This window comes from Molothrus ater, chromosome 1 (assembly GCF_012460135.2).
Source record: "Molothrus ater isolate BHLD 08-10-18 breed brown headed cowbird chromosome 1, BPBGC_Mater_1.1, whole genome shotgun sequence".
Classification (NCBI taxonomy): Eukaryota; Metazoa; Chordata; class Aves; order Passeriformes; family Icteridae; genus Molothrus; species Molothrus ater.
This window is the reverse complement of record NC_050478.2, coordinates 29,849,365-29,867,923: the sequence shown is the minus strand read 5'-3', so window position 1 is coordinate 29,867,923 and position 18,559 is coordinate 29,849,365. Positions and strand designations below refer to the sequence as shown.

Sequence of the window (18,559 nt, the reverse complement as noted above, 5' to 3'; positions counted from 1 at the left end):
GGAAAACACCTTGCATCAGCAGGAAGTTTGAAAGAAAAATGTTTAAGTTATAGTTACTGGACTAGAACTTGGTGGCCTATGTAGTGTGAAGGTGCAAGTTTAACTTTTCCATGTTTATGTTGTAGTGATACCTCAAGGAGTCTTGGGTACAAATTGAAAGATGGGAAATTTAGGTTAGGTGTTAGGAAGAAATTCTTTACTGTTAGGGTGGTGAGGAGCCAGAACAGGTTTCCCCAGGAGATTGTGGATGTCCCAACCCAGGTAGCATTCAAGGCTAGGTTGGATAAGGCCTTGAGCAGTCTGGTCTGGGGAAGTGTCCCTGTCCATGGCAGGGAGACTGGGGCTAAATGATCTTTAGGGTGCCTTCCAACCCTTAACATTCTATGATTCCGTGTTGGAGCAAAGGATTAAAGTAATGGGATTTCTTAGCAGCCAGGCTTTTCCTTTCCATAAGGCTGTTGAATTCTAGGTATGGGACTGACAGTTAATAAATTATTGTCAAATGTTAACATAATATAAGTCTTATATCTAATGTCATTGAAACACTGCAGGTTGGAGCAGAGTGTCAAGGGGAATTCTGGATGTGTTGCAGTAACCCGTAGGAAAACAAACCTTTAGATTTTTAGAGAGAATAAATGGGAAGGATTGGAGATTAGTAAAAGAAATAAAATTGCCAGCATGTCCCAGAGTTCTTAACACATGGAAACTTGTACTACTTCAAAATTGGGACTCTTTTTCCATTCCCACCCAGGGAGGCTTCCCTCAGGTCACTTGTTACTTTATGAAAGAAATACTGCTTGTTTATTTAATTTTCAACAGCAGCAAAGCTAAGCACATCAGTAAGCAAAGCATCCAGTCCAAAGCTTGCCACAGCTGTAATTTCTGCCAAAATGTCATGGGAATCTACAGAGAAGAATTATATCCGCACTCAGTGTATTGGAGACCTGGAAAAGAGAACAGAGTGAGGTTTGGGAAGGAAATGTTATGCATAAAAAAAAAACCAAAAACCACTTCATTTTTACTGCCAGTAAGCTCTCAGAAAATAGCTGTACTTTGAGCAGCAGTATTATATTTGTCCTAAAGATGCAAAAAAATTAGGTTGATTTCTTGTTGTGCAATTCAGCCAAGTTGATTGTGACAGTAACAACTTGGTGCTTTTGCTCAGAAGCTCAATAACCCCTGCCAGTGCTCTGTCAGGCAAAGCTTCCTGCCACCTCTGCTGAATTGGAGTGTTGATTGGTATTGATGTGTATGAGGAGCTGGAACAGATCTACTCCAAAGCTTGGGATGACTTTCATTTTCATCTCAACACTTCGACTTCTGGCTCTGAAACCGTGAAGGATGTACCTTGTTCTTACTTTGTGCATATGTAAGCACAAGCATGTAATATTGAGGAACTGCAGTTTATGACACAATCTATAATCTACCCAGAAATGGCAGATTTTGTGTTTACTTTGATCTGTGTCTTATGTTTGTTGTTTACCTGATGTAACTGAATGGGTCATTGACTCATTAGCCTGTAATAACTTCTGTTGAACTGGACATCTCAGTTGGTGTGACTATTTTGAAGCTTTTTTAAATCTAGAAAAGAGGTAGCAGTGTATAGACAAAAACACATGAGCAGTTCAAGGATGTGCAGCTATCTTTGCACGTGCTTTTTAAAGATCAGTAGAAGAATATTTTTATGCTGTTCAGCTGAAAGTAGTGAGACTCTTAAATATCAATGTGGCAAAAATGGGCAGCTGAGACAAGAGCAGACATGAATGAATAAGCACTGCATCCTGTTGTGTAGGATAACAACATGTAGAACATTGGCCTGCCAATAATAATCACAGATGATACCCTGATGAAGAGGAGATGAACAAAATTAGGGTAAGAAGAAATCGTTGGTTTTAATTGTCACTGCAGTGGCACTGATAGGAAGGTCAGGCCTTACCTTCAGGCTAAAATTAAAATGTGTTAGAAAACTTAAATGTCTCTTTCCTATTGAATTTGTTCCTGCTTTTGTTGAACTATGCAAGGCTTTTGCAACAAGTTCCACTGATTTAGAATGGCATTCCTTGTTTTTGCTTCTGTAACAACTAGCAGAGTTTTTCCTTCATTTGATTTCTTTTTGGTGTAAGTATGTTTGTTAGAATAGAACCTTTTCAATTCTTTCTCTTAGGCAGGGAGGAATCTTAGCTCTGTATGCACACATGCATGCATATTTTACTGATCTTTAGAGAGGAAAAAAACTAAGGTAAAGATTGATTTTAAAGTATTCTTGCTATGCTCATATTTCACCAGTTGTTGCAAGTACAATGAGTGGTTATAAAAGAGGAAAGCAGAGCTGATACCTTCACTGTCAGAATTAAAATTTTCCATAAAGGTTTCAGACAGCTTTGTTTTCTTTATTGCAGTATCTTAAAACAGGGGCAAGTCTTTTAAAATCCCCTGGGAAAGCTCCCAGAGAAGCACCTCTTTGGAAGTGTCTTGCATAGTTATTTACCAAGTGTTTTTCTCCATTGACTGGTGCATATTCACTGGGTCTATAGGTCACACAATTACGGTTTTGTTAAATGGATCTACTCTAATACTTCTTTTTGTCCAGTTGTCATTAGCTTTTTTTTTTTTTAATAGCTTATGAGCAAAAAATAGTTACAGAAAATTTTATGGAGGTATCTTTTTTATCATGTCAGACTCATAAAGAGCATTTTATTTCTGGAAAAAATTGAGCTGTTTCTGTACAGGAGATCCTCCAAACTTTCTTAATCTACTGTAAAAGCTTCCTGCTTCCATTTTTGCACTGTAAGAGATACATTTGTTTGAATGTGTTTTTTCATATATCAATAAATTAATAATGAAACTTTTATGGAGGAAAAGAAAGTTACACTTGCATTTGGCAAATGGATTTTGTTCTTGATGCTTCTTTTTCTCATTTGGTTTTAATAAGGTTAGCAAAAGTAATACAATGATTTATCTTGCACCTCTGAAGGTTTCTGTGACAGTGAAAGATCCTAACACTGCTAAAGCCATCTCAGCAGTGACTGCATGGTTCTGGCCTTTATTTGCTGGTCTCAGTAGGTTATATTGAACAGTTTTTTAGTGGCAGTGTAAGAGTTGCAAGAGATTGAGTGTGGGTATTTGAGTCTTATATCAGATTTCAGCACTGGTTTCTATGTGAGTCAAGTGGTAGAGGGTTAAATCTGGGTCACATTTGTACCTCAGCATGCCATTTAGGTGATACAGTTTCAAAGTGGGCTTGTTTCATTTCCTCTGCAGCCTGTGTTTTGAAGGAGTAGCTTAATCGGCTGCAGAGTAAATGAGCTCCCTAGTTTCAGTTCTAGCTCAGCTACTGTAAGTGTTTGCACTTCTGTTTGAAATTTACTGGAACAATACTATATTTTACTAGGCAGTAAGTCTGTATGTAGGTGATGAGGAGAAGGATAGCTGCAGGAAAGAAATATATAGTCCTTTCTGCCTCATTGTTTGCTTTCTGCTAGTATTGGGATCCTCCCAAGGCAGTGGTGAAGTGATTGTAACTGGGCATTTGGTCAGACTTGATTTTCCACTTTGGAACAACAGCCTGTGCTGCATGGAAGCAATAGACTTGTGTGTTGTTAAAGCATGTTGGAGTACAGCATTGTGATCTTTTTCATGGGTCATGCTGATTCTTTCTGAAGCTTGATCCAAAATTACAGTTATGAAATTAAAATAGTGTTTGAAATGGTGTTTTTAAACTGAATTTGAGCAGTAGACTGGAAAATCCAGTAAACTGGAATCTACGCAGAGATTGTTATTTTGGTATGAAATGTTTCTGAAGGAAAGGATGTTACAAATTAAGGGAGGGAAAAAGGATTAATTTATTGCCAGATTGAGTGTATACTACTTCTTTCTCCTTATTTAAAACATTTGCAACAATTCCATAAGCAGATCTTCAGAAGTGCTAGCAACCTGTGTGGTGCACAGCTCTCATTCATTAAAATTTGTAGTGTACTTTACTGGATTAGTGCTTTTCATGAATTTCAATGGGACAAACCCTAAGCTGTTCTGTATGCAATCACTCTGGAGGATACCTTTATGCTCTTATATGAATATGTTACATTCCTAAATCCAAGCTCTAATTATAGAATGTGGGTCCAGAATGAGTTTAAGGAGGACATACTCAAGTTTACAAATGTGTTTATGCAGACACAGGGTGGAGCTGTGACCGCATCCTGTCACTTTTTGGTGTATTGTACCACTGGAGGCCTTGAGCCATTCCACCCCCTCTGTGCAGAGATTTATCACAGGCTGGCCAGTACTTGTGTTCTCCTCCCTGCTTCTCAGAGCATGCTGTGTACTACCCAGTTGCCTCATAATCTGTTTCCTTTGACTCCAGAAAGGGCAGTGTCAGTGCTCTTCTGACACAGTCATAGTGACTGTGCAGACTGTCCAGTTTCTGGGTACTGTGTAAGGCTTCAGTCCTTCTGCAAATCAAAATACAGAGCTCTTGTTCTTGATTAGTGTGAAATAGCTCTTTCTGAATTTTACTTTCTTAAATGGCTGACTCTCTGTATTTAAAAAAACTGAGATGAATCCAGTTAGTTTGCCCTAGTTTCAAATTGAAGTCATACGGAAGTGCTGTGTTTTGTAGTTAAATATAAGAGTATGCAAGAAATCATATGAGAGATTTTTAAACCTTTTGATGGACCTGTGGTGAGTGACAAGTTGAAATTAAACTTGAAACCACATGGTTCCAGATTTTACTTTTGGGCAACTTCAATACTTAAAGAATGCTGAGAATATGTTGGTTTGGCTGTATTTTCTGCCTTTGCTAATAGTAAAATGAACATAAAGACAATTTTTTTTCTTTTGAAGAATGCTAATAGAACTTTATTTTAAATAGTTATTTTACAATTCATTGAAACAGTTTTCCATGGAGTATTATTAATTACAACCCCCACCCCCATTAATAAGGTGGAAGATGCTCTGTTGTTTCACGTAGTTCTAGGCAACTGCTTTGTAACACAAATTAATTTTGCTTTTGAAGTAAGAATGGTTCCCAGGCAATGTCTTCTCATGTGTCATTGCAGAAATCAGTATCTTGAGCCTGTGTATTTCTGAACTGTGAATTTCATGCTTTTATTTTTCTAACTGCAAATATTCAGTTCTTAGTACCTTCGTTCTTTTTGTGTCTGCAATATTAGTTCCAGTAGCTTTACTAGTTTTAGTCAGTGTATTGTACTTGTCTCTCTTTCTCCCTAGTTGGGCATGTAAGCTACACATGGGTAATTTTAACATAGTAATTTTTCTTTTCATCATTGCTCATCTGGTGAGTTTCTTGTCTGACATGCTAAAACGCTCTTCTGCCCTCTGTGGGGACACAGACAGGGAACACAATTACTTTTTTTAATGTTCTCTATGTAGGTATTTAGAAAATAGGACACTACAATGGATTTGAATTATAGTATTTCTGTTGTTTTGAAGTACAGTATGCCACATATTACTAGAATTTGTATTTCTAGATACTTTGACAGAAGTATGATTTCCACCTGGCTTCAGTTGTGATTAGTTTTAATCTTGTCGTCTGTGGGTCATTCACTTCCCCCCATACAACCTCAGTTCTAGAGCAGGACTGATACCAACAGTAAAATCATAAATCGTAAACAGTAAAAATGTATTTTCGATATGGTATTATTGACTAGCACAGCTATGTTTTTACATTTTTCTAGCTTCTTACAGTGGATACCTTTTATAACTTTTTTTAAATAAAAAATAACCTTTTTATAAAAATAACCTTTTTATAAAAAAACACCTTTTATAAAAGGTGTTTATAAATATATATTTTTTGTCAAACTACCAGTGTAATGTTTCTTGTCAGTATTAAAGTGTTACAGTTTTCATTCATTACCATTCTGTCAATTGCTGCTTATGCCTGTCTTGATAGTGATCTTTGTTTCAGACTGTTTCTTGATTGTCTTATTCCCGTGTACGCTGTGTGCTTCACTGGAGCATGGAATATTCCAGGCCACAGGATTTACCAGTTTATTAGAAACTGATTAGAAAACTATTCCTGTTCTGTTTCAAACTTCCAGAAGTTCTGTTTGAAGTTAGGAATGATGCTGGAGTAAGAAATGTTTTCAAGGCTTTTGAAGAATTATCAGAATGTGCCCCTCTGCAAAGTGGTTGTTGGAAGCAAGTCCCTTCCCAGAACTCCAGTGTCATTGGTATAAATCTTTTGTTATAGCTCTCCCTTAAGGGGTGGAGTACAAAAACATGGACTTGGGTATATTGAGAAGGGCTTTTTTAGCCATCTTGATTTTTTTATTGTTATGAATTTCTTTGTTTCACGTATCTTCACTTTTATTTAGTCATTCATGTCTACTTTCTCTGGTTTTGTACTGATTTTTCTAGGATAAGTTGGATATCTGACATTGTTGTGGTGGTCTCTCCTGAGAATATTGAAACAATGAAGACTATCATTGAAAAATATGGCCACAAAAGAGTTACAGTAGTAGAAGGTGGAATAACTCGTCACCGGTCAATATTCAATGGACTGAAAGTGTTTGCAGAGAATGAATTTTCCAGCCATTTGCTCCAGAAGCCAGAAGTAGTGATTATCCATGATGCTGTGAGGCCTTTTGTTGAAGAAGATATTGTTTCAAAAGTGGTTTTGGCTGCTAAAGAACACGGGGTATGTACTATACAGCAATGGAACTCTGTAATGTGCTTTATATTGTACAGCTTAAAATCATGATTGATAAATCAGGAATTTTCTAGTGATTTTATTAATGTGTGATGAGTTTTTTTTAAAGTAGAATAGATCCAGATTCCCTATTACACAGAGAGGTCAGGTGGGGGAGGTTGACATTTTTCAATACTGCAGGTATTATTTGGTACAGGGAATAATTGTTGCCATGGAGACTGTCAGTAAGCAATTGAATCAATCAGCAATTTGTTAGTTGAAAGGTAGGTTATGTAATGATAGTTTACCCCTTTTTCCATGCAGAATTATCTCTAAATGCTAGAGCAGTTCTGTTAGTGATTACTAATAATAGCCAAAGAGTGTGTGTACTGCATTGGTTGACTTGCAGTACTTGTGCAGACTTTGTGCTTTCATCTCAAACTTGTATGCAAATCCTGAATAAACAGCAAAAGAGCTGTCTCTGTATTAATGTTAAATTGTTCTAGAACCTGTAAGCATTGCAGACTGCTGGAAAACAGGGTATATGGGAAGCCTCCAGCTGTAGATTGGATGTTCTCCTGTTTAACACTGCATCTGAGGACTGGGATTACTCACAGAAAACCAAAAAGATTTCTGACAAAGTAAGATATATGAAAGAGAAGAGTTGGTAAGAGGTTGTGTTATGCCAGGAGATTAGGAGAGGCATGCACTAGCAACAAGAGGAACTGTTAGATGAACTGCCCAAGTCAGAGATGTAAGAAATCATGACTTAGCCACAGGCTTGTTTGCAAAATTTAATTATCTTTAATTTGTTCTTGAATTCTCCATTAATGAGATGCATAATGCTTCCTCGCTTCAAGGACATGGTTTGAGGTAGAAGTCATTAGTGACAGCAGATTGTTTGGGTACTAGAAAACTTGAAAAATGTACCACTACTTGTCTTCCTCCAGAAAATGTGGTAAAAGATAGTTGACAGGTGGTTCACAACTTGGACAGTGGAATAATGAGTCCAGAGAATGAACTGTGGTGTTTCCTTAGTGCTCCTACACTTTCATAGTGTAGAAGGGGAATATATAGCTTGTTAAAATGTTTATTATTGATGCCTTAAGCATCATTGTGAAAATCAAACTATGTTAAGTCTCTCAGAACATTATGTTGCAAATCTAAATATATTGAGCCTCTTCTTAGTAGGCCTGTAGTTTTTTAGATAGACTTAATAAGAAATGGCAATAAAAGAGAACTCTGCACTGTGGTTTTCAGTGGTCTGGAACATAGATTTCCAGTTATTAAAACTTAAATTCTGTTAGGTCAAAAATTTGTTAAAATTCTTTCTCCTATAGCACACAGTAGCATTTCAGAATTGATTTTCTGCCAAAGACTTCTACATAAATCCTCTTTGTAAATCAGTTTTAAATGTGATTCTTTGAGAGTGGTAAAAGAATGGAGTTAATTGTACTGGTTTTGGGTTGAAATGAGAATAACTTTTCTGAATGTGTTTGTGTTGTCTTTTCATGTTAAGGTATATCATATCTCATTTGAATTTAACTTATTCAATTTTTCTTGAAAGTTTTGTGATTTCAGTATAATATTTTCTCCCGGTTTTCTTTTTAATTGAATGTAAGGTATTTAAAGTAAAAAAGTAGGGGGAACCAAGGCAGTCTCCATGGACCTTCTCAAGTCAGTATTCTAGTTCATCTGAACTTCTGACCAGCAAATATTTCCTAACCTGGATCACTGAAGTATCATTTGATCTCAAAGAGGTGATTGTGTACATGTATAGTAGTCTATTCCATTGCATAACATTTGACTGAAATGTGTGTGGTGGCTTTCTGTGTTGGCTGAGATCCACTGGCTTCAGCAGGCTGGGCCATCAGAGAGATGTATGCTCAAAGTCTCTGAAAGCTGCCTGCTGTTGATATTACGTGACAAAGTAATTGAATTAAGGAACATGAGAAGAATTTCATTTTATGTAACAAATTGGAAAACCACAAAACCACCTTCCCAGAGAGAGGTGGCTATTTCTACTTGAGAACTGCAGAATTCTGAGGAGCTAAATGGAAAGCTGCGACTTTCTCAAAACTGGTATCCATGGTTTTGAATATCAGAAAAAAATTGATCAAGAGCAGCTATCATGTTTAGTTCTTCCTATGGTCAAATTCTTTGCATATCTAAAAGGATGTCAGTTCTTCAATCTTTCAGTACAAAAAGTAATTACTTCCTCTTGCATTATGTAGAAAGGTACAAAACCTGGCAGAAACATCTCATTAAATGACTTATGTTAATAGGGGTAATGCTGTATTGTTATGTGTCTGCATACCATATAGATAACATAATTATGAGAGGCTTTAATGTTCTTTAAAATGGCAATTGATCAAGTAAGTTATTCACTTCTAGCTGCCAATTGTCAGACAAATAAACTGCTTTATTACACTTACTAATCGGTTTGTTATTTGCCTGTGGGAATAAAAATGTGTACCTTAACCAGAACTAATAAATTATGCCTTAAATCCCCAAACAACTCCTTGATTATGTCAAAATATTACTTTGTAAGCAATTAAATTCCATTTATGTTTTTGGGGTAATTTTGCAATTAAAATTATATGTTTCTAGAAACAAATTCTTTGCAGCCAGTAAAAGTTGGGAAAAGTGGAAGCCTCAGAAGGCATCAGTCCAAAGCCTCTAGCAATATCTCATTGCCAACATTGCATTTTAAACAAAACTAAAATGAAAAATGCTTACATGAAAAAGAAATCAGGAAGGTGGGGGGGAACTTGTCAGTTCTGCTATTGAGAGTTTACAAAAAGTAGGCACATCCAAAGACTTTTTTTCCTCTGGTTAACATAAACTAGATTTGAAAGTACAATATGTTATGTTGAAAGGACTAAGTCAAAATGGCATTCTTAAAAGCTGGTTTCTGGAAGCTGTCTAACATCATTACTTTATTCTGAGCTTTAGCAACGACCTGAACAAAGCTTACATGCCAATACAGCTGTGCAGTGCTACTCAGTCTTGTGGACTCCTACCCAGAGGCAGTTGGTGAAGGTAATACCCCCAGACAGAGAACACTACATGTTGTGCTCATTCTGTTCCTCACTCTTATTGTAGCAGAAGGCTGTAGCAGAAAACATGGACCCCTGTGGATCCTGTTTCACCCACTGATTTTGCTATCTATGGTTGCTGAGTTACGTTAGCAAAACTTGGTGAGTGGCAAACCAAAACCCACCTCTTTTTCTTCGCTGACAGTAAAGGAAGATTTGGGTGGATAAATAAGATGATCTGGTGTAGTGTACTTGAATGGGGACAGAATGCTGTGGTTTTGCCCCCTCTGACCTTTCTTTGCACTTTGCTCTTGGATCTTTTTGTTTTCTTATCTCCTATGTTTTTTCCATATATAAAATCTTTTTACACGTGGTCTTTGTCCTCTTTGTTATATTCAAAGACTGATTTTAGCCAGCTGCAAAGGCTGCGTCAGTGACAAGATTGTTTTTGATTCATATGTATACACTGGGTCATCTGAAGTTATCCTCTGCTGTGTTCTCAGAAGTTCCGCTTGCATTGTATGCTTGGTGCTTTGCAGTGCTCTCACTGTCTTGTCAGACCCCTGTGCAATTAATTAATAATTAAGAACTGAGGCATACTACTATTACCATCTTGACATGAATGGAATGAGTTTAGTACTTCAGGAGAGTGACTAACATCAGTGTAAAAGTAATTATTAATGAATTGTAAGGGTGTTACTCATCAATAAAATAGCATTTAAAGACCTACATGCTCTTAGCCTTCTGAAGCACATGGAGGACAGGGAGGGGATTAGAGAGTGCCATTATGGCTTTACCAAGGGCCAGTCCTGCTCCACCAACCTACTGGCCTTCCATGATGGAGTGACTACATCAGTGGCACAAGGAAGAGCTACAGATGTTGCCTTTCTCATCTTCCCTAAGGCCTTTGGCACAGTCATCCACAATCTCCTTCTCTTAAAATTGGAGAAAGATTTGATGGGTGGACTGCTCAGTGGAGGAGGAATTGGTTGTCTGACTGCATTCAGAGGGTAATGATTAACACCTCAATGTCCAGCTCTAGATCAATGAGAAGTGGTGTCTGTCAGGGGTTCCTGCTGGGACCAGTAGTCTTTAATACCTTCATCATTGATACAGACACACTGGTATCAGATGCACCCTGAGCAAATACACAGATGGCACCAAGGTGAATGGTGTGGTTGATATGCCTGAGGGGTGGATGCCATGCACAGGGACCTGGACAAGTTCAAGCAGTGGTCCTGTGTGAACACTGAGGTTCAACATGGACAAGTGCAAGCTCCTGATCAGTAAAGGCTAGGGAATGAAAGGATTGAGGGGACACTTCAGAGAAGTGGGTACTTGTGGATGAAAAGCTGGTCATGAGCTGACAGTATGCACTTAAAGCCAGAAAGCCAGCTGTGTTCTGAGCCAGGAGAGTTGTGGCCAGCAGCTCCAGGGAGGTGTTTATGTCCCTCTACTCAACTTTCATGGGAACCCACCTGGAGTACTGCATCTGGCATCGAGGCCCTCAACACAAGAAAGATGTGGACCTATTGGAACAGATCCAGCAGAGGGCCACAGAAATGATCCAATGGATTGAACATCTCCTATAATGAAAGGCTGAGAGAATTAGGGTCAATTAGCCTGGACAAGAGAGCTCCAGAGAGATCTTATTGTGGCCTCTGAGTACTTGAAGGGGGCTTATATGAAAGATGGTGACAAACTTTGTAGCAGGGTCTATTGAAATAGGACAAGTGGTAATGATTTTAAACTAAAATAGAGTACATTCAGACTAGATAGAGACAAATATTTTTTTACAGGGGGTGGTGAAACACAGGAAGTTTTCTTAAAGAGAAGATGGATGCCCCTTCCCTTGACACAGTCAAAGTCCAGCTGAACAAGGCTGAGCAACCTGATCTCACTCAGAGTTTAAGACATCTGTGCTCATTGCAGCAGGGTTGGACTACATGACCCTTAAATGTTCCTTGCAACCCAAACTATTTTATGATTCTACATTATTGTAGAGATCAGGAGCTCCTTAACAGCCCTGATTGTATGAAGAAATGAAGTGTGGTTATGCTGTTGTACAAAAAACAGGTATACAATGCATTTTTCCTTTTTAATGGATAACTATTGAAAGTATAGTGATGTTTCCATAGCTTATGGCATTTTTTGTCCCATAGAAATTAAAACCATCTAAGCCAAGTTGTTAATTGTTTTCTATGTTAAATGGAGAACTAATGCATTGTTAGTAAATACTTGTAGTCTTAGTCCTAACAAGATGTAATGTTTGAAGGTGGGAAGGCATTGGTAGGGGAAAAAACAGCTCTGTCATTTCCCAGTCTCAATTTAAGTGGTTTAGATAATTAATCACATTTATTATGAAGGATGCAACTCACCCAACTGAAATACAGAAATCATAGACAGAAACTCAAATTGCAGTCTCCCTTTTTTCTTGGCATCATTTGTGTGTTGTACTAATAGAGCCAGCCTAGTACTAACACAAGCAGTATTTCTAAAGGGCGGCTTAATCCACCACTTTTTAGTTTCTGGAAGTCTACACACATTGTTTTTTACCTTCCCGTTTTTTTTTTTTTTTTAGATGGGGTTAGTTTATTCTAAAAATAAATTCTGAGCATAGTTTCCTGTACTTAAGTGGTTGTTTGGGTCATTTTTTTGTAATGTCTATAAAATGTACCCCCTTTAAATTTAGAGATGTACCCCCTTTAAAATTAGAGAAACAGTATATATGGCACTGCTGTTTTTTTGAGGCTAGTTAAAATCTGTATGCTTTATCTGAGAAAACAATATTACATTTGGGAAATGAAGCAGCCTTATGCAAAGATAAGTCTATTTAGCACTCAGATTTCCCCTTCCTGCAGCAGATAAAACGTTTAAAGAATAGTTCCTTAAAATAAGGGAAATCTTATCTTGTCCAGCATCTGTGAGAAGCTGAATAAAGGCCCTGGATCATTCTAGCAACTCCTACATTCCAAGATGTGGAAGAGGTTCTTAGCCATACTTCTCTGACTAAAGATTAGGCATGTAAATTTTACTCCTTTTCACCAAATATTGCATTGAAAAGAAAGATTATCTGAGTTTTGAAGCAGATATGTTCTCAGCTGCATTTTGGCTGAGTTTGTAATCTAGGTGGTTGTGGCAAGGACAACACCAGCCCTGCAGGTTAGGTGGAGCTTCTGAAAGCCAACTTGGCCTGTTTCATATGCTGTAATCGTTTGCTGGACTGGTTCTGTGCTTATCCTCCTGTTTCCAAGAAGTCAGTGGGCTGTAGTACAGAAAGAACTAAAACTGCCTTGAGGAGCCCTGGAGCATGTAGGAGAGAATTCGTGAGGTATCAAATCCACACATACATATATTAAAGTCACTGTTTGAACCAAACTGACATGGCAAGGTGTAGTGATCCATATTATTAGGCCCTTTGTAACAGAAAGTGTTAGTTGAAGCTTGTATAAAGAGGTGATTTGAAATTTTGAATTTAATGAATTGTAAGGGAAAGATACCTGAATCCAAGGTTTGCTGCAAAGAAAGGCACAAGGAGTTCTAAGAGAAGCAGCTGAGCAAGTTCATGAGGCAAAGATATTTGATAAGCATGTGCAGAGTTGCTTAGGGCACTGTGTGACCACAAACTTTAGTGCCCGTGGGGTTTGATTGCTCAGGACTGTATGCGTGGGAAAAGAGTTGTTAATTAAACATTGCAGTTTTGCATTTGGTTGATTAAATTGTGCAAGAGTCTTCCTAAACACATTGAGCTTTTTTTCTTCTACGTAAAATGATGCAAATCATGTGTTAAATGATATGCAGTGGATCAGTATCCTTCACATCATGATGTTGATTTTGTAATGATGCATGCTGTCTGGAGGTAAAATAGCCTTCTTAAACTATAAACCCCCTAAAAAAATTTTAACTCCTGTGGCAGTTGCATCAAGATTTCTGCTCCACTGAATACAAGTGCTAACTTGTCCTTATATTGATTTACTGTAGTATGTAAAATCCTTGGTGGCAGAGTGCATGCTCACTGATTGCTTTTTGCAATGTAAATCAGTATTTGGGGTATGAAAGATATCTTGCTGACTGTAAGTTGTGCTTCATTACTTGTTAGTGCAAGGCAATACTATGCAGTCAAAATAAAATTAACAGTCTTGTTAATTTTAGTGGCAACAATTATTGGGTTTGTGTTTCATTAACTTTTAGAGCAGATGTTTTGGTTAAATTTTGCCACCTAGATTTGCAGTATAGCACGAGTTAGAACAAGAAAGTGCTGGTAGCTCATCTTATTGTCAGTTATGTTGAATGAATGCCAAAATGTAAAGCTGTAAGTATATGGAATCGATTGTAATTGTGTTTAATGTACAACTATTGCTGACAACTGAAAAGAATAAATAGGTCATAAGAAAGTCTTGAAACTCTGCATCATCATGTGCTGCTCTTTAGGTGAGGGATGCCATGTGTGGTGTGTATCATATACTTAATATAAATTGTTAATAGTGTTTTACAGACTCTATGCCAAACTTTAAAATATTTTTAAAAAATGTATCTAGAAGAAAAAAAAAACTTATTAAATGAGAGTGTGTTGTTAAATGTTTCCAGTTAATGCACTGTGACTAAAGAAAAGTCAAATATGTTGACTAAGGTAGTAAGACCTTTTTTGGCTAATAATATGACAAAAAGTATTTTACATAATGTACTGTGCTATTGTATCTATGGAAAACTCTAACTTCCTTGACCGTTCTTGGATTCTCACAAGGAATGCACAGATAAAGAATGCACTAGAAGAAATGCTATGTAATTTGTATGACACATTAAAAATATATATATTGGTTTAATCCTGTGAACTTTTGTATTTTATGCTTTAATGTTTTAAAAATTTATGTCAGTAATTCATGATACAAGAATAACATAAATGACATTCTTATGACTTACTTTCAGTCTCTTTTTAAAAAAAATCCAATTTTGATATGAAATCACATGTTCACATAACTGTTGTGTCATTGTTTGCAGTACCACTCTTCCCTTTTCCTTAGTGCATATGTACTTGGTTTTCTTCTTTTCCACTTATGGTACATTTTTGAGCTTGTTTTCAGTGCTCTTTGTTGAAAAATTGTAGCCTGTTGTACATCTAGTTCTGCTTCTTTCCTCTGCTTTAAATATCTATAATTTTTTTTTTAATTTATGTATTCCTATTATTCTGTCTTTTTGAGGGGAATCTTTTCTATTTTCTCTGAGAAATCTTATTTGTTCCACAGAATAACATTTAGAATTTAGCATGTGGTTGATCAGGCCAAAACAGTATTTACTGATGCTTAGAAGTAAATGGTTTAAATACAAAAGAACAGAAATTATGTAAAGTAAAAAGAACATGTGCAATCCTAATTTTTGAGCAGCAGTTGCTGTTATCTTCTTTAGTTTGCTCTAGCTAATTGGGGCTCTGACATGTCTTGATGTACATGTGCTATCACCGATTACTCAGATAGTATATTCTGATAAAGGTGACCTCATTAGAAGAAATATTTTCTTTTTCTAAACAGTGTCATAAATATACATTACATTTGTTTAAGGCATCCTATGTCTTTGAAGTCATTTCAATGTACAACATAGTGTCAGCTCATTAACATTGGATCAAAGTGTATATTAAATTTCTGATTAAACATCCCCTCTCTTTCAGCTAGGAATAAACACAATTATAACTTCTTCCTTCCTGGTGTTGGTTTAAGATTAACATGTGCCCAATTTTAGTGAATTTGACTGTTGCTTCTAGCCAGCTGGGTAAACAGACTTTAAGGAAATTAGGTGAAGTTTAGCATACAAGCCTTTTTTTCCTAGTGTTCAAAACTCCTTACATGTGTTCTAATTAACCTTCTTTTTGTCTGGCTGATGATTAGGTTTAATATCTGTGTAAGACTAGGCTTGTTTAACATTTCAACCAGTTCTGTCCTTGGGCAATTAAAAGCTGCCAGTGCAAATGTGTCAAGATAGCTGAAATTGCACTGGCTGGTGATATTGCCAGCATAAAGGAAATTCTAGTGCTCACTAATGAGACTGAAACATGCTGTAGCCATAAGGATTATAAATTTTGTCTTTTGGTTTTTTTCTTTTTCCCAACAAAATTCAAAATAAGGTAATTTAAGAATTATTCTTTTTGTTAAAGAAGATACCCTTGCAGAAAGAAGGTAATCCTTTTCCTTGAGACTTAATTTCTAATGGATACACAGCCCAGGTTGCAGATTGTGCTTGTTTGTCAATAGAAGGAATAGGTAGAAGGAATCCTGGCCCCACCACAGCACAGTCACCTAAGTTATGTCTATGCTACATGGGAGAGTCTGGGTGTGAGTGTGGGTGAAAGCATGCTATGCCCTGGACTCAAATTTATGTTTCTGCATGCTGATGAGAGCACCTCTACCTTTATTGTGGTGCACTGTTCTTTACTGAGTCATCTTGCTTGTCCTGTAGTCCTGACTGACTCCATGCTGTATCTGGTCATTCAAGAGAAGTGTGCAGCTGGCTTGGGGGGTCTTTTGGACACAACACTTACAGAATGAGTTATGGGGGCAGATGGTGACAGGTTTGAGTTGAAACCATGCAATCAAGCTGCTGCCTTGCCTTGCTATCCAGAAAGTAGGTGGGTTCTAGGTGCAGAATGAGGTTATGAACTCTGAGGACTCTGTGCAGGCTTGTATTAGTTCAGTTTGGAAGCTTGGCTAGTTTGGGCTTGAACAAGTGTTCACATCTAAGTTTAGAAAACTTTGCTCGTGTGGTTGAGCAGTTGTTTTCAACTGCACTTCTGTAGAGGCGTGGTGGCTTATGGCTTGTGTCATGACTTTGTTTCTGCCTCCATCTTGTCCCTTGAAATAGAGTTGTTTTGCTAGGATTTCTGTAGATCGGAAGAGGAAATACCCCAAATCTTCCATCTCTGCACTGGAATCATAAAACTTCTCATAGATAAAGAATTTTGGTTATAGAAGAAAAAACGTAGTCCTAGATAAGAGCTGGATACAAAATACAGAAAATGAAAAGCAAAAAAAAAAAGTAAGAAAAGGTTAAAATATGGTATTTTAATGCTATACCTTAAATGTTTATTAGAAGTAATTCTCTAATTGCTTTATTTTACAAAAAAAGTTATGTGCCTTTGTTTTATTAGATATAGAAGGAATCTGAAAAGAACATCCTCTTAAATATGTGAAATATTTTAATCTTATAACTAACTTTTTGAATTTTGCTTTGAAGGTTCTATTTGATAAATTTGAAATAGGAACTCAGTAGAGACAATTCTTCTAACTTAAATGGTAATTACTGAGTGTGTCTGAAGTATGTTGATCACTGTAGATACAATTAGTTTGAATGCAAATTTCTGAATAGTAGTGCAGGTTTCTACCTGTTTCATGTATACTATGTTTATTTCTGTATTTTTTTTCATACTGTAGATGGCTGTGAATGCCCTTCCTGGAAGGTAGTTTGATCTGTGTAAAAGAATACTCTCCCTGTAGTAACATGTGGAAACAGTTTGATGGAAAAAAATGAGAAGAAATTAATCATAGTTATTCTGAGCTTCTTTTGCTGGTTCATAGCCAGACCTAATTTAAGCTGAAATCCTTATGAGATGGTAGTGTTTGGAAACATATAAACATTCTTTCACCCAACAAAAACCATTCCAGGACATATTTGTAAACTGTTAGATACCTAGCTTGTCTAAATTAACATTGATTGTTATTGTTACATAGTTCACCAATGTCCTAATGCAATCCTTGTCTTCATGGCAAAGCAAGATAAAATTGCTTGTATGTTTACCAAGTTCACAGTTATAAAACTGACATTAATGGTGTTCCAAGATGGATATAGTTGCCCTACTAAGTGTGACAAGTCCCACCATCTCCAGCATACATCAGTTTCAAAGAAGTTAGCTGCTTTGAAATTATGAAAATGTATTTCTAATGTACTTCTATTTTCAGTGTATATATGCAAGCCAAATTTATTTTTTCTAAGGCAGGGTGGCTAAATTATTTGTGAATCTTGCTTCAGTTCTATTTTGCTTGCCAGAGTTGAAAACAAGTCTGAATAAAGAATTAAAATTTATAAATATGAATATTGAGAAAACATGTAAAAGCTTAAGAAGAGGAACATTCTTTTAAACTTAGGACTCAAAGGCTTGTTTTGCTATGTCTCATATCAGGCCTATTCCTAAGTAATATTAAAACATTGAATTGTTAGTTGGGATGATTTAAATATTAAAGAAATAAAACATAAAATATACACTTACCTAATGCTACTGAGAAGATAGCATAGGGAAGATGAATTTCAAGGGAGGCATAGGCTATGAATGGAGAAGAAAAGTATTGTTGGTGTAATTAAAAAGTGAAAAGAAGTCATGTTAGGGAGATGGAAGGCTTTGCTCATTTATGACTATGTAAAGTTGTAAGCTGTCATTCCCACTCTCTTGAAGTTGAGGGTTCCAGGCTGGCTGTGTGGCTGGACTTTGGGGGTCTGTGTTAGTACTTGGGGCTTACTGGGGACAAGATAAGTATGCCAGAGACACAGCATACTTTTGTTTTAGTCGGCCAGCATGGAGGATCTGTGGTTGTCTGAACTTGTTACCACACTTTTCTAAACAAAAGGAATTGTAGTTCTGACATTTTTTTGTAAGGATTTTGTGCCACTACAACTTTTTTTAAAATTCCTAGTTCATGTCATTCAACTTGTTGAGATTTGCAGCTATTTACCATTGTTCTGTTTCAGCACTGGCTACCCAAAATGACCAAATCAGTGATGTGTGTTGGTTTTCATGCTCTTTTGGACCTTTTGGTTCCATGATAACTTGTTCTTGGTGTGTTGTACTGTAGGTGGGGAATGCTGGTCTCCAGTGAATACTGCATTGTGTTTTGGA

General features: G+C 36.8%; 1 protein-coding gene across 1 annotated transcript in view; it reads left to right on the top strand.

Annotated features, from left to right (window-relative positions):
• Window positions 1-18,559, top strand: part of CRPPA (CDP-L-ribitol pyrophosphorylase A) — a 104,538-nt gene that overhangs the window by 777 nt on the left and 85,202 nt on the right. Inside the window, exon 2 of the mRNA XM_036378795.2 lies at window positions 6,376-6,655. Within this exon, the coding sequence (XP_036234688.1) occupies window positions 6,376-6,655 (280 nt within the window). The remainder of the gene's footprint in view (window positions 1-6,375; window positions 6,656-18,559) is intronic.